Below are 23127 nucleotides of genomic sequence, written 5' to 3'. Positions count from 1 at the left end.
GATTGGGTATATTCGTTTCTTTGTTATTTTCATTTATACTATAAATAAACCGGAAAAAAAACAGACTTCGAAAAAACCTCAGGTGCAACTGTAGGTGTGCTGAGCCCTCGCATACAATGCTTGTTAGGTGCAGATTTACTTGTATGCCAAAGGGAAAACTGAAACGTCAGGTGTAAGCTGAATGATTTTTTTACGTTTCATATACTCCGAAGAAAAGACTTCAAAAACCATACATTTATTTTCAATGAACAACGCTCAAAGCTGTTTCTTTGGACAAAAGATATACTACATCGGCTATACGAAACACTCGTACATTGCTAAACGCCGATAAAAAAAATGTTCGGGACGGCAAGTCCAGCCTGTACTCTAGTTAGTCGATACTTTTATGCCAGAGAGCTCGTATGCATATCGCCCTACGTTTCCCAGACTGCTTTGCGCCTCCGCAACTCGCCATATTGCGATTGCAGTGTTCAGGGACGCTTTTATGAAGTGCCGTGGATACAAATAGACAAACTGTAAGTGCATTAAAGAACATAAAACAGTAGTTATGCTATTATAATGTCAGGTCCACACCATAGATGCCGTGATTATAATTAATACATTAATAAAGGCGATCGTGAGAAATATGAAGAATATCAGTGAGCCTCGGCCGCGGTGTTATTAAGAGCAGCTTCAAAAGATGGGAGAAAGACACAAAAGAGCACGTTGGAATACGAGCGATTGGTGTTTTGTTGTTGAAGATTCGACGTATATTTTTGTGACAGATGTTTAGGGTGTGTGGGTGTGTACTCGCGTACGCGTGCACATCTGTCGCTGCGATTACATTGCCTTTTGGCTGTCAGGTAAAAACACACAAAGAGCAGCGAAAACCCTAGCTGTAGAAACCATGGTGGTCGCGTGTTTTGTTGTTTTTTGTTTTTATTTTTTTAAAGGAAACCTTCACTGTCAGAAGTGACATCTTGTTTGTTTATAGTAATTATCAGTGTTGTAATGCAACATATTGTTAGTTTTGTGTTGTACATCTGTTCGAGGATGGGAGGTGGGCTGTCACTTGCCTTTAGGCTGTAAATCAACCAGACGCATGTTACATATTGTACAACCAGTAAGTGTTGGATATGGACTCTGTCTCTCGGCGATCTGTGGATGCTTTGCATGACGGCTGGAAGTGTCTGAAAGGATGTTACGGTGATCGAAATAATTGCAGGTACATATTTACCAGTCTCCGATTATCCTGAAGCACGATAGAGGAATCCTAATTATTACGTGGTCTTCACTGTATAGCGCCTTTAATCGATTATTTTTATGCAATGGAGTTAAAATAAAACAATCAATAAACGCAGCCGCTACCTAAGCATACACTGATATTAGGTGGGATAGTTAATGAAAATTGCCACATTAAAAGGTAGTGGCGAAAAAGTCCTGCAAATTAAACGAGTAGCAAATTGTATACACGCCCTTGAAGTCAAAATTTTCATTTAGAACTTATAAAAGATCTTGCGTTTTGACAATAAATCACCTTACAGGCTCCTGTTTATTTTACTTTGTGTAGCAGAGGTCATTTGCTTCTCTGGTAATTTGAAAGCATCCCTCACTTGTCATCACAGCTTTTTGAGTCTAATCACTGGCAGTACAAATCCCTGGTCCTGCATCTCGCTTTCGTTTTCTTGTGGTTCATTAAGTTTATTCGGTTTCTGGCTTTAATTATAAGGTACAAGTTTGTGTTTTAGAACTTAGTACTGTTTATATTGACAGATGTAGCAGCCTGACCCAGTGTTCTTATGCATGTATTTGCTTTTACTGACCTTTTTAAGTAAGCCTTTTGTCTATTTATACATCCATCCATTTTCTAACCCGCTGAATCCGAATACAGGGTCACGGGGGTCTGCTGGAGCCAATCCCAGCCAACACAGGGCACAAGGCAGGAACCAATCCTGGGCAGGGTGCCAACCTACTGCAGGACACACACAAACACACCCACACACCAAGCACACACTAGGGCCAATTTAGAATCGCCAATCCACCTAACCTGCATGTCTTTGGAGCATATTTATAATTGCTGTTAATTATTGTACAACAAATTGTAGTCCTGTAACATTTAGAAAAAAATTGCGTATATGACAGAAAAAAGCACTGTACAGACTAACATACAGATTATTGTATAGTCTTAACACCACAGTGCTAAATGAACTTTTGTAGGTAGTTGCTGAGCATGTCTTTAAGAGTAGTGAGAAGTTGGCTTTTGGAAATCTCAGTGACAACACACTGGTAAGTACCATAGGCAGGGTTTCAGTTTAAAGCTGTATACTCTAGTAGCAAGGTCTGACATGCGACTGAAAAAGACATATTGTCATAGTAACAATCAAATGTTTAACAAAAAGTTCATCCAGCCACTTCCATGTACAACACTCTTAAAGGACTGCAGGCTTACTAGTGTTGACACAGGGTGAAAACTATAATACACTAAATTAAAGTCTTTATACAGAAACACACAAGTTGAGTTAAGCACAAGAAAATAGAAGGATTAACATAATGATAATAAAAAAAACTCCTTTTAATATTATAATTGTGATGTTATCAGTTGACAGTGGGGGAAGATAAAAATTAAATATTCTGCTGGCAGCATTGCTGGAGAAAATAAATCTCAGTGGGTGGGAGGTCAACATTAAGTTATAACAGACAAAGTTACAGGTTTGATAGCCTAGAGAGGATGGCTGCCCACATCCTCCGTAAATCTTACAATATCGTAAATACATGCTGAAAATGTTATAAAAAGCAGATTTCAGTCTTGTTGAACCACAAGGCTCCTAATATTTTCAATATCACTTTCTATAGGCAGGAGTTAAGAGCTTGGTCATATAGCAGGCACCTTGTGCCATTAAACTATGCATTCATTTTCCAGGTCCACTAATTTTAGTGTGTGTTTGCAGGGGGTCAGAGAATAGTATGGCAGGTTCAGGCTGAAGGAAGGAAGAAGCCCTTCATAGGGCATATTATTTCATCCTGATCCAATTTAGAGTAGCCAGTTAATCTAACCAGTGCATCCTTGGGACATTACAATACCAGAAGAGTGTGGAAACTCCATAACAATAGTTACAAATTAAGGATTTCACCTACTACTGTGGAGCTGTTAAGCAGTACTGCCAACCTTTGTGTCACTTTGCAACACAGAATCCACAATTTTCAATCAAGTTAGTTTATTTTCAGCACCTTAAAGAGTACAAGACTTTCAGTCAATGCAATTTGGGGTACATAATAATTATTGCCGTGAGCAGAATATGGGATAAAAATCTTCATACAGCAGAATGGCATCTTTTATTGGCTAACTAAAAAGATTACAATATGTAAGCTTTCGAGGCCACTTCTTTAGGCAAGATGTAAGAAGTGGCTTGAATTGCCTTGAAAGCTTGCATATTGTAATCTTTTTAGTTAGCCAATAAAAGGTGTCATTTTGCTTGACTTCTCACTACATTCATAATGGCTAACACGGTACAACACGCTAGTACTTCATTATGCAGAATAAACCAATAATAGGTTGTGCATGTCCACAGATGGTTAGACATTGCCAATGATCTTTTGCTAATATTTGATTATTTTTATTTTTAAATTTCAAGTTGACACCATGTATAACCTTAGGAAATTAATTTGTGTGAATATTATTCAGTCACGTGGTTTTAAGTGCTAACAGTAATATAGTGTGAACAAGGTAAAATCTCATTATTAGACGGCACATTCGTTTTTCATAATCCGAACAGTATTCAATTGAGCCTGGGGTTACTGGTGAGATACTTGTCATCTAGATGTAGACAGACATATTAGCATAAAATTAATAAATATTTGCCCCAAAGATACTGTATATAACTAAAACAATGGTTCCAAACTCTTCTGTCATTGAGCTGTAGTACTAGGGTGTTGTACCGTGTTAGCCATTATGAATGTAGTGAAAAGTCAAGCCAAATGACACCTTTTATTGGCTAACTAAAAAGATTACAATATGCAAGCTTTCGAAGCAATTCGGATCTTGCCTGAAGAAGGGGCCTGAGTTGCCTCGAAAGCTTGCATATTGTAATCTTTTTAGTTAGCCAATAAAAGGTGTCATTTTGCTTGGCTCTTCTCTACTGTCATTGAGCTCAACACCTTAGAAAAAACAAATAAAAAAATTCTATATGATTGAGAATTTAGCACATGCAACAGCAGGAATCAGATTTTATTTGTAAACACATTGTCAGGTAGTGCTGCTTTTGTTTACATTGAGATATGCTCAGTACCTGAAACCCTCTTAATGAGTTCCCAAATGAAGACATTAGAGGGACCTTTCTGTTAGTAAATGAAAAGCTGCTAATTAGAATTAAAGGAGATGAGAGAATAATGCTGAAGTATAGGAACTGATTTTTTTTCTACATTGCGCCAATGTGCCCTAGTGAGACCAACACATTTTTATTTATGATTCTATTTGATACATAGTAAATCTTTTGTTACCTTGAAGTTGGCTGTCAGTTTATAATCTAATACAACAATGCTGTTAATCTCAACTTTCCATTTAAGAGCACATATGATAAAATAATACAAATAAAAAATTTCATTAAATAGCTATATTTCCATTCTCAGGATCACAGTAGAATAAGTCCTCAAGTAGTTTTGAGAGTAAAGTAGGAACCAATGCAGGGCAAACTCACACCAGTTAACTATCGCCTGTTCTTTGGGTATGTAGGCAACCAGAGTAAAGCTCACACAAATGTGCAAAGGCCACGCAGGTCAGGATTAGAACATAGTCTATTGCAGTGGTTAGGCAGAAACACTAACCACTACACTATCTTGCCACCAATACTCAAACACTTTTGTGGACATAAATGAGTCTCTTATATTTTATTTGTGTCTTTCCCATCCTGCTTGCTTTAAAACATGTGTAATTATATCCAGTTTGAAATGCACGTTTCTAGTGAGTTTTTGTCAAAATGTACTTTAGGATCCAGCATCACAATCCTGTTCATACTAAAAATGACAAAATGTTAATAATATAATTTAATAGTATCTGCTGGGTGGGGGAAATTATACCACACCTACAATACAACAGATTCCTCTCAATCTATTTAAGAGGAGCTGTTTTTGCTCACATAGTGAGAAACAAGTTGCATTTTAGATACATTTGTAATTCAAAATACATCAAGGTATTAACTTTTTTTTGTCAAAACGACTTTATGTGGATTGATGTTGCTTATGCTGTGTGGATATTCTTTAAAAAAAAATTATAGGCCATAGGATTGTATTAACTGAGGCATAAGGATTGTTAAAATATTGAAGAGCAATTTAAACAGACTGTAAATCATAGCTACTATTCATCTATATAAATCTGTGAAGACAATGAAATAGCTGTGAGCTTTTCCATTTGCAATGTAAGAACAAACGCACTGATTACAGCCACCCTGATATTTTGAGAACAGGCATTTCAGACCAGCTAGCTCATCCATCATATTCACCTCTAGTGTTTAAAATAACATGAGATTTGAAGGACCCTAAAGTCCTAGCCTCAACGACATTACTTGGTAATTTATTCCATGTATCTGTGAGTCTTTGTTGAACAAAAACTTTCAAACATCTGTGTGAAATCTGCCCTTAACAGGTTTTCAGCCATGTTCCTGTGTGTTTTGTTGAAAAATTGGGTACTCGTGTGTTATAACCCAACCACTTAACCCAGATAGTGCTTCTCCATTCACTCATGCGTAGAACCTCCGACTGCAATGACCCTTTCGATGTTATACTTAACAATATTAGAAACTTTGCGACAGAAGTAATGTTTCAAAAGTAATTAAATATCAATTTTCACATATTCGTGTTTTGTAAATAAACAAATGTAAAAAATGATGAGGCTTTTCTCTTGCCTGTGGCGGGGTTATAACACACAAGTACCAAAAACTGATTTTAAAGTAACCACTTGAGATCCACTGCACTAATTCCCTTCAAAATTTTAAGCACTTCAGTCATATCTCCACTTAATCTCTGCTTGCTTAAACTGAAAAGGTTTAACTCTTTCAGTCTTTCCTCATAGCTCATCCTCTCGGACCCAGAATTAGGCTAGTCACTCTCCTCTGAAATTTCTCTAGCACTGCTACATTGTTTTTTTAATATGAAGACCAAAACTGTATACAGTATACCAGTAACGGCCTTACCAGTGAGTTAGATAACTTTAATGTAACCTTCCTTGACTTGTACTTTAGAAGAGCCTCCCATGATGCAATTTTATGCTTGAACTTTTACAATTAGCATAAATAAGGAAGACCTTATTAAAAGTCTTGTTGAAAAAAACAAACAAAAAAAAAAAGCAGACAGAATCCTATCGACTTCATACCAATCAACCACAAATACTGTGATAACAACAACAACAACATTTATTTATATAGCACATTTTCATACAAACAGTAGCTCAAAGTGCTTTACATAATAAAGAATAGAAAAATAAAAGACACAATAAGAAAATAAAATAAGTCAACATTAATTAACATAGAATAAGAGTAAGGTTCAATGGCCAGGGGGGACAGAAAATAATAGTAATATTAGTAATATAAGCCATACACATTTGTTCAGGATGCTACCCTACTAATTTCTGAATACTTCTCTCATCTTAATTCTAGAAGCTGCAAATATAAAGAGAGAAACTCCTAAGCAGGTGGTAGAAATGTATGGGACAGATGTTCAGTGCAGTCCAGTATGGATAGATAATGTAAAAAAAAACTGGGATATGCTATGGTTGATCAAAAGTGCAGAATTAGTTTGCGGACTTAAACCATGTATTTATTTACAGTATAAAGCAGGCTTTATTTGCATGATAATGTTTTTGTTTACAAAGCATGGTAAATACTGTATATAATAATGTTCATACATACACAAAGATGTATAAATAAAACAAGATTTCTAAAACAGTGAGTGCATTTACATGCATTTTAATAATTTAGTAATGTATATAAACCAGTTTTCAAAAATGGCATGTATGCTTTTATTTCGGTTAGAAAAACCAGGATATGGGTGTTTGTGAAACCGGGATAACATACATAGGTTTCTCTGAGAGTAACCCAGTTACACTTAAGGATTTCATAGTATGCGGTGGGCTGGCGCCCTGCCCGGTGTTTGTTTCCTGCGTTGCGCCCGGTGTTGGCTGGGATTGGCTCCAGCAGACCTCTGTGACCCTGTAGCTCAGATATAGCAGGTTGGATAATGGATGGATGGAAGTATTTCATAGTAGACTACGCATAACTTTACTTCACATATGCATCTAGCAGCCAAACGTAGAAAATGGTGTAAATGCCCACAAAGATAAATATTCTGAGGGAAATGCTTGGGTGATCACATTATTCCTTCTCTTTTTTCAAATAATCTATCTTAACCTCCTTAGTGTTAGACCCAAGCGTCACTGGGGCTATAAAAACAGTGGTAAAAGTGTTAGTCCCGAGCATCACTCAGGCAACTGTTTAGATGCGTCTTGCGTAAGCGTCAGACATGTGGATTACTTAGGCTGCAAAAGTGCCAATAGCATTAGTGCCTAGTGTCGCTCGGAAAACGATGTAGGTGTGTCTTGCTCAAGCGATAGGCCCGAGTGTTACCCAGGCAACAGTGCAGACACGTCTTTCCCTAGCCTCATAATGGCATCTTGTAAGAAACGTTTTTCAGCAGCCCAGGTGTTGCATACTTTTGACAGTGATGACAAAGTGAATCTGCCATCAGGTAGTGAAATTGAAACGGATAGTGAAATCGAAAGTGATTCTGATGAATCTGAAAGTGACGCTCATGTCAATTGCACATGTGAAGTGTGTGGTTCAAAAGATGATCAGTCTGGAACGGAAATCCGCAAGGAATCATGCTACTATTGTCCCGACTGTGATGTTGAATTGTGCATTTCACCGTGCTTCAAGATATATCACACAAACAACACAATTTGACAGTATATATGGTATTAGTATTATTTTTATTACTATTATTTGTATCATTATTATACATTCTTTCTACTTTTAGTGTTTGCACATTTTACATTGAAAAGATCAGATTTAATAAATATGTAATTTTTCAAACCAAAAAAATGCAACACTTTTTACTTGTTATTTTGAAAAACAAAATGTAACCCTAAGTAGGCCACTATTTAAGAAATAGATACATTTAAGTTGATGAGCTGAATGTACTGTACTTAGGTTCACAGCACAATTTTGGGAGCAGCTTTATGGGTGACACTTTAAAAGTAACATATATTACATAGAGAGAGATTATTTAATAAAGTAACAAGTAACATATTGTAATTCTTATTTAACTTTATAAAAATAAGTAGAATTATTATTCCAGCAGAACTAGATGTAAGACAAAAAAAGCAAATATACCAGTATGCAGGTCTCAATCACACAGCCAAGCAGAATAGTGTGCTGCATGCAATCCAGTAAAAGAAACATATTCATAAATTTCCTGTTTAGATTGAATCCAGCTATTTCCTGTTGACTTGTTGAAACAATGTGGTCAGGTGGTTCAGTGGCCAGTGTTCATACTGCAAATTTTTGATAATTCAGGTCAGGGATGTAAAAAAAAGGAGGTGGATGTTATTTTAAAAAAACTGATGACATTGAAAAGCTTCCTTTTGTATGGGATAAGTTTTCAACAGGTAAAGAGATAGCATCATACTCATCATTCACACTGACTTTCTGTCCTTTTTGCAAGTCCTTAACAGTTTAAAAGAAGAACTTAATATTTCATACTTCCTTGAGAATAAAGTGTTCCATGGGTAAAGTTACACACTTTAGTGCTCTACCGTAACATGCTAATAATTCAGAGGCTAGAATGCACAACAGTCAAAAGTGCATGTTGTGAGAAAGCGGGAGATGAAAAGAAGTGCTAAAGAATTAATACTTGTTATAATAAAAAAGTAAGATGTGACAAAGAAATCAGCATAACATGTTCCTGGACTGCTTCACATCACATATATTTCACACAAATCTTAGCAGCCAGCGATTTCAAACTGACTTCCTTATAATAAGTGGAAGAAAGCAGAACTTGGAGTGCTGATTGCCATGTTAGGACCAGCCACTGTTAAGTAAAAGAGGCATTTGTCAGTATTATGAACCTTTGCTTAAAAAAAAAAAATCTTATTTATATCTACAAATAAATACGGAGCACAGTGTCAATATAAGAAAGTGTGCATGAAAGTGAAGTTGTGCAAGATACAAAAGGTGATTGTTGACGTGTATAAGGAAAGTGTTCAAAATAATCTGCTCTTTGCATTGTTTTATTTGTGCTTTAACCACCCAGCTGATTAAAGTTTTGAAAATTACACGCAAAAGCCCACATGGACAGAAAGGCCAAAAACATCTAGTTTTACTCATAAAAAGTTTCCTTTTCTAAAGAGCTATATAGTCTTAAAGTGTTCATGGCCAAAAAAAAGTTAAATTGAAACACACTAAAAAGATGCAAGCATATATATCTTTGGTATTTTGGAAAATACTTAATATAATAATTAATTACTATGATTTCTTTAATGATATGTATATTTAATTTTAAATCTTTTTTTTTTTTTCATGGCTTTGTTTTACGCTCCATCAGCATTTTTGAAATTATGACTCAGACTGTGCAGTCTAATGGGATCCAGCCACTAAGTAAGACGTGGGAACTCAGTTTATATGAGTTACAAAGGACGCCTCAGGTAAGCTTTATTCCTTTGTGCAGTCTAATATATTCTCTGATATACAGTATGTATATATATATATATATATTTAGAAGTGACAAAACAGATAAGCCCAATGTATGGTAAAGCTGTGCCTGTAAATGGTTCATGTGTTGTTTGGCTCCAAGACAAATTCCTCCTTAGAACTCCACTTCTTATTAGTGAATAGCACTATTCTGCAAGACATGCATTTTAGTGACAATAATAATCCTTTTTAATAAGACAAAAAATTGAAATATTCAAAAAATGTACCTGGTCAAATGCAGAAACCCTGTATACTTATGTGGTACTGTATCATGTTAGGCAAACAGCACCCAGAGGATTACTGGATACCAATCCCACTCATCTTGCTGTACAATTTTGCAAAGCATCTGTTTGATAGTCCGATTAAAACAAACATTCTACCAACACATCTGTTTTCAGATGCTAAACAGATGCATTGATCTGCTTGGTGTATAGATGTTTAGCTGCCTGTTTGATCATGCCTGGCATGAAGGGTGTGCCTTGATCTGTGCAAACACTCCTTCAAGCTCCCCAGACCAATGGCTTTAAGTTGGCTACCCAAAGCAGGATAGCATTGGAATATCAGGTGGTGCATACAACAATAATACAATATATACTGATGACCTCAAGGACCCATGATATTTATTGCCATGCGTTCAAGTGGGATATCTATCAAAAAGTCAGGTACAGTGGAATCGATGGATCTGGTGCACCTGACAATCTGAACAGGATGTGCCATGGTACCTAACTTCCTCATTGATCCCAGGCCAGAAAAATCTGTTATAAAAATTCTAGAGTGCATTAAACCTCCCACAAAAATGTCTATGAGCCAGTTATATATTTAATTTTGGTAATGATGCAAACTACTAGCTGGTGATGTTTTTCACCTTATTTATCCACCACTCAATACAACAAGCTATCATGTATTACAAAATGTGGTCACTGTGAAATAATGTCTATGTGTACTTGATCCGTTTACAGAGATAACAGCATTTGAGGTATGCATGAGGAAATCATCATTCCACTGTTCCAGCTTGAATTAGCTGGCCAGCCGAATAAACTGCAATTTCCTTTTGCACAGCCAGGGGTGCTGTACTGTTTTGCACACTAACAAAGAAGATCTGGCATAGTAGGAAGCAGGGCAGGGTCTGAAGAGGAGGATGGGATCCCAGACTGTTCAGTCTGGCTCAACACAGCACACACAGGGCTTTCTGCTTTCACCTAATGCAGTGTTCTACTTGTACTATTAACTTCAGGCCATGCCTTTCCTAAAACTACTTTATTGGGTGGCTCCAGTACCACCACAGTTCTTACTCTCCATAGTGTATCTTGGAAGGAGATAACCATGGAGGTAGAGAGGTATGAGCAACTTTTGCTATTGATTCAGAGAACACTGGCCAAGTGTTTTAAATACTGTTGCAGAAGCACATAAAGGGCAACAACAAAAATTATGTTACTTCCCAAGACAATTCTGCCTTTTACTTTGTAACAATTAACCACTTGACTAAGGTCAGTTGATTAGACGGGCAGATACAGATATTACATAATATATTTATGACTCTGCAGGTGCACTACAAGGGTTTGTCTGAGTGCAGGCAGAGTGCAGTAGTGTGGCAGAGGTTCTACTTTCTGAAAATTTCTAAGTGTTCTAGAGATCTTTCGTGGGTGTTTTGTGTCATTCACAGGTGTCTCGGCTTCTCTCCTATCGAGCCTACAGGGTTTTGGGTCTTCAAAGTGAATAAATAACATAATTCTTTTGTGGAACCCATTGAGTCCCGTTGCCACTGTAACAGCTCAGTTAGTTAGCGCAAGTTCCTATGGAACGTGACACATATGTGGATGCTTTTGGCTAAACTCTTGAAAACGAATAGGTGTGCTTTCACTTTTGTCTATCGTTCCGATACTGTGAGGTGAACAGTGTTTTAAAGGAAACTTATTTTAATTTTTATTAGGGGATTTGGCTAGCACTGTCACCTTTAAAATGTACTGTTGTATAATATGCACTGACTAGTTTTTCAAATGCACACGGGGAGAGGCCCAGTTTTTCTGTTCTTGTGTCGGGGGGGGGTTTGGGGGTGTTATGTTTAGAGTGGATAATGTGATAGGCGTATCCATACATCCATCAAATGTACATGCATACCCACAAACTGTCAGCTTCCTCTTGGTGTGCTTTCGTGGTGTATGCAAGGTTGTTAAAGTGCAGTGCTGCAGTGAAGCAAAATTGCCTGTGAAGAGTTTTGAAAGCAGCAAAGCGGTGTAGACAGCAGATGACATGGACAACAGGGTGCCAGCAAGGCATGCAGCTCACACAGATAGGGTTGAGGTTGGGCATATAACCAGGATGGGGGATGGTAGACTCCAGCCAGAGGCATTCTGGCACATGATAAAAGTTGGAGATGTGCAGAGGTCATTGTAGTCTGGTATCTGGAGAGGTCAACTGAAGCTTGCATGCATGAGTAGAGACTTAACATTGCTACAGGGCAACTTATTTTGTGGGTAGGCTCTTAGTCCTGTTTTCACCAAGGAGAAGCCAGTTTTCTATCTTAAGTTTACAGATGGAGGAACAGAGATTAGGATTTTTTCCGAGATACCAGGGCTGAGCACTTTAGAGTCTTGAACTGATCCCTTTTTTTTTTTTTAGATTTTTATGGGTGTGTGCAATTGCTTTTTTAATATGTTTTTTCAATTAAAATTATTCAGTATTTTTTACTTATTTATTGAAATATTTATTTTCAAGTGACTTTATGAGATTGTTGCAGAGTAAGTTCGAGTTTTGTGCAATAACAACAGTTTTTGCATTTCTCACTTTTGTGTCTGCCTCCCTTGTTGTTTTACTGCCCCTCAGTCCTGAGACAGAGAGAGAGACAGATAGATAGATATCTCTCTATCTATCTCAGTAATCTCAAATAATAAGAGAATTGTAGAGCCAAAACGTTTGTAAAAAGATACTGTGACTTACAAAATGCTTCTGGGTTGTTCCTTTCGAATTGTGCGCAGTTGGATGTATTTGTCATTTATAAACCTCATTATTGCCCAGAGAGGAACGTGCTGGCCTGGAAACACTAGAATTTAAATAAAACTTTCCACAGTCATTCCAGGTTCCAGTTTTCCTCTCTTTTGCCATTTGGCCCTGGACATAAAATACTAAGTATATCACAGTGTTGTCACATACTAGTTTTGTTTTTATTGTTTCTATACTTTCTGGTATTTTACTGGTTATTTTGCACAGATTGTCAAGGTAACTCAGCAGCCTGCTGTTGAATTAAACATTTTTTCTAAATTGAGTTAAATACATTTTCCTCACTAAACTTTTTTTTTTTTTTTTTTGGCAGGAAGCCATTACAGATGGATTGGAAATTGCAGTGTCTCCAAGAAGCTTGCACAGCGAGCTGATGTGTCCCATATGCCTGGATATGTTAAAAAATACCATGACCACAAAAGAGTGTTTGCACCGTTTCTGTGCTGACTGTATCATCACAGCTTTGCGCAGCGGGTACGTCATTGGTTCTTGATTTAATGTATTTCTATACCGTCAAAGGCACATTGTACAAGACAAATGTGCTATAAATTCTGTAAATGTATGTTTTTAGTTTCTGCATTTCTCTAGTTAAGGAATATTAGGCTAGATAAACTTTATTAATCCCTTGAGGACATTCAGATGGATACAGCAGAGGAAACAAAAAAAAAAAAAACCCAAGGATTATGACTCACGGGGCAGATAATACACCCGATTAATCAATCAGTCGATAAATAAATAAAAACAAGCTTAATACATATATTGAGTGGAAGCATCGAATTGCCTAATAGCACACTGTGGTGAAATGAGCCTGTGGCTAAAAGTGCTCCAAGAGAGCACCTCCTGGAGAGGATGAAGGGGATTTTTCATGTTGGCACCCAATTTGGTCATCATCCTGTTTTTCACAACAGCTGTCTCCACAGTTCGCCCTGTGATAAGACAAGCTTTCCTGGTAAGTCTGCTAGGGCATTGAGCTTATGAGACCAAGTTGCTTCCCCAGGTGACTGCAGCCTAAAATGCCACACTGGTTACTCTGGACTGGTAGAACATTTCCAGAAGTTTATTGCATAGATCAAAAGATTGGAGTCTCCTTAGCAAGTACATACTGCTCTGGCCCATCTTGTCCATTGTCACTGTGTTGTCAGACCAGCCCAGTTTGTTGTTCATGTGAACCCCTGGGTACTTAGCTCTGCACCCTCTTTGAAGTCTTCCCCTGAAGGGTGACTGACCTCAGAAACACAGTATATGATGATTGTTGTAAAAGTAGGTTTCCAGTTTCTGATTTTATACAATAGTCAAAAGCTTTCAATACTCTTTTGGTTCGGTAAAAAGTTTGGGAAGCAAGTGAAGTAATTAGTTCTTGTCTTTACACTGTGTGCACAATTATTAGGCAAGTGAGTATTTTGACCATATCATCATTTTTATGCGTATATTCCAACTCCAAGCTGTATTAACTTGAATGCTTATTGGATTTAAGCACGTCAGGTGATGTGTATTTGTGTAATGAGGGAGGGTGTGGCCTAAGGAGATCAACACCCTATATCAAGGTGTGCAGAATTATTAGGCAGCTAGTTTTCCTCGGGCAAAATAGGCCAAAAAAGAGATTTAACTGACTCTGAAAAGTCAAAAATTGTAAAAAGTCTTTCAGAGGGATGCAGCACTTTTGGAATTGCTAAGATATTGGTGTGTGATCACAGAACCATCAAACATTTTGTTGCAAATAGTCAACAGGGTTGCAAGAAACGTGTTGAGAACAAAAGACGCAAATTAGCTGCCAAAGATTTGAGAAGAATCAAACGTGAAGCTACCAGGAACCCATTATCCTCCAGTACTTTCATATTCCAGAGCTGCAACCTACCTGGAGTGGCCAGAAGTACAAGGTGTTCAGTGCTCAAAGACATGGCCAAGGTAAGGAGGGCTGAAACCCAACCACCACTGAACAAGAAACATAAGTTGAAACGTCAAAACTGGGCCAAAAAATATCTGAAGACAGATTTTTTTCAAAGGTTTTATGGACCGATGAGATGAGAGTGACTCTTGATGGACCAGATGGATGGACCTGTGGATCAGTAATGGGCACAGAGCTCCACTCCAACGTGGAGGTGGGGTACTGGTATGAGCTGGTATTTTTAAAGATGAGCTAGTTGGACCTTTTGCATTGAAGATGAACTCAAAATCAACTCCCAAACCTACTGCCAGTTTTTCGAAGACACCTTCTTCAAACAGTGATACAGGAAGAAGACCATGATTTTTATGCAGGCCAATGCTGCATCACTTGCATCGAAGTTCTCCACTGCGTGGCCAGCCAGTAAAGGCCTTAAAGATGAAGGAATAATGACATGGCCCCCTTCCTCATCTGACCTAAACCCTATCGAGAACTTGTGGGCAATTCTTAAACGCTAGATTTACGGGGGAGAAAAACAATACACCTTCTGAAGAGTGTCTGGGAGGCTGTAGTCACTGCTCCACAAAAAGCTGATCGTCAACAGATCAAGAAACTGACAGACTCCATGAATGGAAAGGCTTATGACTGTTATTGGAAAGAAGGGTGGCTATATTGGTCATTGATTGATTGATTTATTTTTTTTGAAATGTCAGAGATGTTTATTTGTAAATTTTGAGGTGTTTGTTTATTATTCTCACTATAACAGATGAAAATAAACAAGTGAGATGGGAAAATTTTCATTTTTCCTTTAGTTGCATAATAAATCTGCACACTAATAGTTGCCTAATAATTGTGCGCACTTATGTATTCCCCTGATGATGTTCACACTCACATTTCCGTTGTGAAACATTCAGGTTTCAGGTTTATTAACATTTTGGATTGACTGATAGCACTGTGCTTGTTCCATATTAAAATTAATCCTCAAAAATACAACTTGCCTAATAATTGTGCACGCAGTGTATTGTTTTTTAAACCAGGTGTCCTGCTCTATTACATGTTTAATCTTTTTAACTTCTTATTTTTTAATTGTATATCACAAATGAACTTATGTAGTTGGGGAACATAATATATGGCAATAATTGCTGTATGCAAAACATGAACATAAAAGAACCATAAAAAAACATTTAAGTCATACTTGGGTTTAATGCAGAGATGTTGGACTCAGACTCCTATCTTGCACAATTTGGCCTTAATACTGGTGAGCATCTCATCTCTTTTCCACACTGGTCCACCCTAGGTGTCCATGCATTCAACAACCTTTTTGGGGAAAGGGTCGCCCTATCATTCCATGATCTTTGCTCCAAAATTTCAGTGTCTTCCTCTACATTTTTATTACCTCTACAGCTAAAGCTAATCGGAAACATGCAGAATCTTTTTACATTCCCCTATTTCATCTCACCTCTTTCACAACTTTGTTTCTACATCTATTTTTATATTTAAACTTCCTGTGTTGTACGGCCATCTTTGTAACACAGGCTAGAAAACTCTTTCTGTCTCACTGTGATTCAGAATTGCCATTCTCCTTTTTCTTGAACTGGGATAAAAAAATTTTCAGTGCAGTCAAAAATTGCTTCAAAAATCCCAATTAATTCTGTCAGTATAAAATTGTTCATAAAATGTGCACAAACCCCATGAAATTGCCTTTTAATGTGTTAACCTTTTGATCCAATTTTGTAAATTGTTTTCTTTAAGTTCCCAGTTCCCTTTTCATATCTTCTGGTACTGCTTTTCTGCCATTTCTTTGGGGACCTTAATTTTTCAGTCTCTCTTATACTTTAGATGTTACTATTCCTTATTCTCTACAGCTCTTTTCTACATTTAGATTTATTTATCATACTCCTGTTTCTGTGGGTTAGAATCCGGCAAAAGGCAGAAGTGACTGTACTCCCGTTGGGTCCTTGACCAAGGCCCTTAGCCAGCAATTGGGTATGACGTTAATCAGCATCCAGCCCTGCAAGCTGATCCTCCAACTTGCAGGGAAACTTGAGGGTTGGTGGCAGGATTGGGTCTCCAGCCAGCATTTAATAAAAAAAACACTCAAACTGTTCCAGTGTGGTCCTGAGGTATCATGTATTACGCAGGCTGCACTTGGGTCCCAAATCTGGGTAGTTCATTGTGTGATGGGTGCAGCGCATGCTCCCAACCTCTCCTCTCTAAGATCCTCCGGAAATGTTGTGGGAAGAACCAAGATCAGAGCTTATTATACATCCTGGAAAGATTTTTTTTGCAACTAAATAATTTTAGAACTTTTAGCTGCTTGCTTTAGGTTCTCATTTTCATCTGCTGTATTATGTCTTGAACACAGTGTTGCTCATTTTAGAACATTAGCACAATCTAGACAATCATCTAAAACAACATCAAGTCTAGTTTTGAAAGTCCCTAAAGTCCCACTGTCAGCCACACTACTTCTTAGCTTGTTGCTTGTGTCATTGGTTCTCAGTGTAAAGAGAAACTTCCTAATGTTTGTGTGAAATTTACCCTTAAGTTTTCAACTTTGTCCTGGTGTTCTGGTTCAATTCCTTTTAACTAATTCTTTTCATAATTTTGAATATTTCAGTCATATTGTCTCTTAATCTCCTTTTCCTTAAACTCAAAATGCCTCATAATGCATGCACTGTAGCACTAGAATCAGCCTTGTTGCTCATCTTTGGATGTTATCCATCGCTGCTACAGTATGTCCCTTTTTATAGCCTGGAGACCACAAATGTACACAATACTCCAGATAAGGCAGTGCATAACCTCCTTTGACTTAACCTTCTTAATGGCTTCTGAACACTGTCTGGCAGTTGATAATCTACACAACTCCTAAATTTGTCTCAAGGTGTACTTTTGATTTTCAGACCTCCCATCATGTATTCAAACATTACATTATATGAAGAAGGGGCCTGAGTTTCCTCAAAAGCTTGCATATTGTAATGTTTTTAGTTATCCAATAAATGGTGTCAATTGGCTTGACTTCTCATTACATCCATAATGGCTAACACAGTATAACACCCTAGTACTATTTACTTTTATATTAAATTTCATCTGTCACAAATCTGCCCAAGCCTGAATGCTGTCCAATTCCCCCTGTAATGATTCAATTGATTCTAGATTATGTGACAATCCACTTATATTTCTATCCAAATAATATATATTTTATTGACCCGATTTGGTGATACAAAAAATAGTGGATGGACACCGACCAGTTTTACTTCCGCATGTAATAAAATTTTTGTTTTTAGTTTATGTTGTAGCCTTTTTTTCCCTAATGGATCATACAATTAATAGTTGTACTTGTGTCGTACTAATAATACACTGGAAACAATCAGTAAGTAATCATTTTAAAATTAGGAGACTATTTTCTCCGTTTACAGCACTAGTTGAAATACCACATGCACTTATTTGATAGAGAGTAAATTTGGTTTTTAAAACGCAATTTGAAATTTAACACTGCCAGTTTACCACTTGGGTTGCAAAAAAGGTCATTATAATCCCAGCTGGAGTACAAGTGTGAAAAGGGCTTATTATTGTAACTTGGGTTTGTCCTGTCCTATAGGCATATATCAGCCAATCATTTTATTTTCTTTATGGGAGAGTTCACAACAGAATGTAATACAATTTCTTTAGGGACTATGAATTAGTGACAATCCACAGTATAAAATTTCTGGCCTGGAAGACTCAATAGATACTTGAAACATGTTCATTGTTTTCCCATTTTCCTCCATGTACCTCAGTGTGTTTAGACCAGGTTTAGATTTGCAGCTAGGTTGCCTTCAGTATGGTGTACATTTTATTCATGCATTTCTTCATAGGATATCAGTTTTCTTCATGTTCTGAAATGGATACTATGAGAGTGTTTCTGACATTGAGTGTACAATGTGATGGACTAGTGTCCCATCCATAATGATTCCTGCCTGGTGTTCCCTGTTTTATGATCAAACCAATACTATAAAAATGTATGCAAACAGAATTAATGAATCAGATATTCATTTTTCCATGGACAGGTCTTTTAGGATTAGAATTATGTAAATGCAGTATCTATGACTATTCTATTAATGAGACATAATATACCTAGTCATTGATTTTTTCCCCCTTAGTGCACACAAATAAAGTATCAGTTTCTCTGAAGCACCTCAGCTATTGCTAACATAGCATTTTGTTAGTGATTGAAATTGTACTGTCATTTTCTGAATATTGTTTGATTTGGTGTGACTTCTCAGTGTTATAGTATCAATCCAAAGGTGTAGAATCTCAAAAGCTGCACATAACAGTGAATTAAAATTTCCAAACAGCTAGATAGTTAGCTTCAGAAGATGGGGGGGTCAAACATAAGTTTAAATGAATCAAATGGAATTCACATGTGTTTACACAAGTTTGTCTCTGAACTAAAAAGAATGACAACAAATGCTGCGCTTTTGTGCTCTTGTACAGACAGTAAATCAGAGTTTCCGAGTCAGAAATTCAATAAACTCAGAGCTACAAGTTGGAAAAAGGTACCCAAAATGTCCGAGTTGCAATGTAATTCTAACCTCTGACTTTAGTCAAATAAAATAAACTATAAAACCTGATCAAACACAAATTACATTTTTTTGTTCAAATTGCATTTGGGGAGAATTGATACATATTTAATGCATTTATTTTGCTCTATATTTCCAGGAAAAATGTTCTTTATCTATAATTGCTTTAGTTTTTTGTAGACCAAGTAACAGGTAAGCAGCGACCTTGCGTTTCTCTGAGTAGGCTGACCGGAAACGAGACTGAAGCGGTAAGGCGAAATGTCAAACGTATTGCTCCAAATAGTCAGACAGCATGTGAATGCAGCTATAGTTGAGCAGTAGGGAAGTCATTTTCACCACCTGAGAAGACCTTGAGACTTTAAGGGCTTAGTCAAACGTACAGTAGCTGTTGAATGTGAAAATAGTCTTTGTCGAGCACAACAATATAAGTTATGATTTATCACACAATTAATCAAATTAAATCGCACAATTAGTCAAATTAAAATTGCAGTTGTGATATAGCCTTGTGCATTTAATAAACCACAAAAGGCTGCGGTTTATATTGGAGAATAATTTACTTATTTCAGAGTCTATTCAGTTTCTATTAATTTTTTTACGATATCTCAGCAAAATTGCCAAACTTTAACTTACTTTCTTACTTTTGACTGGTATCAAGGTAGTTGTGTGTCTTAATCAGAGGATCTTTAGGATTGACTGTAACAGTATCCACTTTTCACCCCACAAGGCAATATCAACACAAAAGAATATATTTTTTCATATTCTCAAAAAGTTTTCATATATCCTTATAGTAGGCACAAAAAAAAGTTTGACAAAACGCAACTAAGGTTGAGTGTATTAAATGATAATAAGTGTGTTATTTTTAACAGTTCACTACTCATGGCTGTCAAAACAAAACTATGTCTTTTGGGTAGGCTGTGTTTCAGAATATGTTAGTGGATAGGGACTCAGAAGGGTTTGGTCTTAGCATCATTTGGCGAGGCAAGAGAACAGGTTATATACAAACTTATTCATTACCCACATTCTTATTGAGGGAATTTGCTAAATGCATTATTTATGGCAGGGTTTGGTTGAGGGAATTAAGAATTTAGTTGGTCAGTCAGTGCCCAACCCGCTATATCCTAATACAGGGTCACGGGGGTCTGCTGGAGCCAATCCCAGCCAGCACAGGGTGCAAGGCAGGAACAAACCCCGGCAGGGCGCCAGCCCACCACAGATTAAATATTTAGCCAAATTAAACATTTCAAAGAGCTTTTATTTTTCTTCTTCCATTTCAAAAGATGAATTCTAAAAAATAGAAAAACTGTACAAATTTTTATACATACATCGACCTTTGTGAACTGGAATGTTAAATCTCTCAATCATGAATCTGAGTAAAAAGTTTTTTTTATATTAATCTAATTGTCATCAGATATATTAATTTTGCAGAGGACTGATTTCAATATAAAAGATCAAGGACTGGAAATTCTTGCAAATAATCCCCTTTGTAGTTAACAAGATATTAGATCCTAATAGATATTATGATGTTTAAGAAACTAAACACAATAATTATGATTATCAAATATTCTTCGAATTTGGATTGTAAAGAATTAATAGCTAATTTGTGTTAATTCACAATATCAGTTGCCATAAGTTTACAATGGCAAGTATTTTTATAAAACTCTAGTGAGACCTGGAAACCAAGTATGCCTAATCCTGAAATTCAACCTTGTTACCTGCATAGACAAAAGTGATAAGATTTGATAAGTCCCCAAAAATTTAAAAAGCCCTCGCTAAACCGTAACAGATGAAGATTTTATTAAATTAATTTCTACATAAATTGATGTTTTTAATCAAGACTAGTACGTGCTCAGAGGTATTTGAAGAATAAATTGGAAAATGCTGAAAGTATATCAGAGGGGACACAATACTTCATATGTATCACATGAAATAAACAGTAAACTCTAAAACATCAGAAGTAATGAGATTTCTATGACTGACGCTGACCAAGAATATGCAAACTCAATTAATGATAAACTCTACGAAAAGTTATCTTTTCAAACAGAATTTATGATTGTGATTAGAAACAGAGCATTTATGAGTCACAAAACTCATACTGTGAGCATTAAAAAGTCTAGTAAAATTTTAGCATTATGCACAATAAGAAAGTGTGGAGCACAAGAGTATAGTAAATCCTTAATATCCAGTTTCTGTTCTTGTGGATTTGCTTATTCGTTATTACAGAAGTATAACCCATTTTGTGACACCAATGGAGTACTTTCACCAAAATGAAAGCTGTGGTCAATCTCCCCCTCTGGGGGAGTACCTAAAAGGCGACTGAACTTGACTAAAGAGGAACTTAAAGTCGTAACAAGGTTTTCACAGATGAACCTGTGGCAGGATCATCACCAAGCCTCGAGGGCAGAAAGCAGGGAGACAGTGTATCCGCCTGACCCCCATCTCCCCCTGCTGGTCCTCTCCCCAAGCCAATGTTCTGGAACCTTACCCTATTTTTCCCGTAGGATCAATGCTTTGGTATCTGCGTTTTCTGTATTTCTTGATTTTTCAGGAACATAACGTCTGTGGATAGTCTGTAGTTGAAATCAAAGTTAGTGAAAATAAAAGCACATATAAGGAGTAGTATGTGTCTCTATACACCTCAGTGTAAAAACAGAATTGCCGCAAGTTAACACACTGCTCGTAAAACAGCTTGAAAAACAAATTAGACTTGTTAAAATCAAAGATGCTCAAAAGTGGGAACACTCCAGGTCCAAATGTCTATCCTGTGGAATTTTATGAAAAGCTCTCTATTAAACAAGTCCTGTTAATGCTTGTTATGTTTGAGCAAGTTAGTGAAGATACATATTAATTAAAACTCTATGCCAGGCATCAATCGGGGTCTTTTCATATAAGAATACTCTCTTGAGACTCTCTTAACATTGCAGCCTACAGAAAAATCCTGCTAGTGAATGATTTAATTTTAATTTCTGCAATATAATCAAAATGACAAAGGTTTTAGATAGAACAGTAGAAAAAGTGCCTCCTATTAGAATATGACAAGATCAAACAATCGTCAAAGGTTTGTCTACCTTTAACAAATCCAGTTTGAAGTAATACAAACCTTTTCTGTAATCAAGCTTTCTTTGATTTTGATATATCTGAATACAGGGAATTCTTTTTAATATTATTTAATAGGGATATCATTTTCATTCAAAAATATGCAGGTTTGGTCTAAATTTAAGTGTTTTAATCAAATTACTATATAATACTGTAGCCCAGAAGCCTCTGTTTGTATAAGCAATATACATTGTGAGTATTTTCATATTAGAACATAAACTTAAAAGTGTCATTCTCTACTCCTAAAGCTTTTTCAGTTGTTAAACTATTTGTCTTTGACAACTATCAGAGATAAAGGAGAAACTTAAGGGAAGAATAAAACAAATGTCTGTCTGTGCTGATCGCCTTAGTTATCATCGCAGATTCAAACTTAATACTGCCACTTGTACTGAATCTACTGGGTGAATTTTACAGGGTTTTGGAGTTCAGTGGAGTAGCAGTGTTGTATTGTCTGCTGGTGTAATAGAGTATACATACTTGACAGTCAATGCTAATGTTAGGATTTGTGGATACACTTAAAAGATTAGTGTGAAATAATCCATTGCTTCTGAAAACAATGTCTGTTGAAACACCTGTATCTTCATATATCTCACCAGCCAGAATGACTTGTGATTGCCACAACATACTTTGAAAGCTTGACTGTTCAATGTCTAAAAATGAAATATTCAGTTCATACTGAACATGACTGTCCTCCGCTTACAATCACTTTCAAATGATAATCCACTATATTTAAATTTCCAGAAGGCTGTGTGACAGATTGGGGGTGCTATCGTTCCCTTAAACCCTCGGACAATACATCAGACACCGGGTGAAAGTCCAAATAGTTGACTTTTTATTAATCAACAGTGCACAAAGCACCCTCCTCTCCACAATACTAAATAAA

General features: G+C 36.7%; 1 protein-coding gene across 1 annotated transcript in view; it reads left to right on the top strand.

Annotated features, from left to right (window-relative positions):
- Positions 1-448: 448 nt before the first annotated feature.
- rnf2 (ring finger protein 2) overlaps positions 449-23127 on the top strand; it is a 44878-nt gene continuing 22199 nt past the window's right edge. Inside the window, exons 1-3 of the mRNA XM_039734554.1 lie at positions 449-515; positions 9568-9667; positions 13024-13184. Of these exons, the coding sequence (XP_039590488.1) occupies positions 9581-9667; positions 13024-13184 (248 nt within the window). The 5' untranslated portion in view covers positions 449-515; positions 9568-9580. The remainder of the gene's footprint in view (positions 516-9567; positions 9668-13023; positions 13185-23127) is intronic.

The sequence above is a fragment of the Polypterus senegalus genome, chromosome 14, assembly GCF_016835505.1.
Source record: "Polypterus senegalus isolate Bchr_013 chromosome 14, ASM1683550v1, whole genome shotgun sequence".
Taxonomy (NCBI): domain Eukaryota; kingdom Metazoa; phylum Chordata; class Cladistia; order Polypteriformes; family Polypteridae; genus Polypterus; species Polypterus senegalus.
The sequence above is the reverse complement of the archived record's forward strand: the minus strand, read 5'-3'. Positions and strand labels throughout refer to the sequence as shown.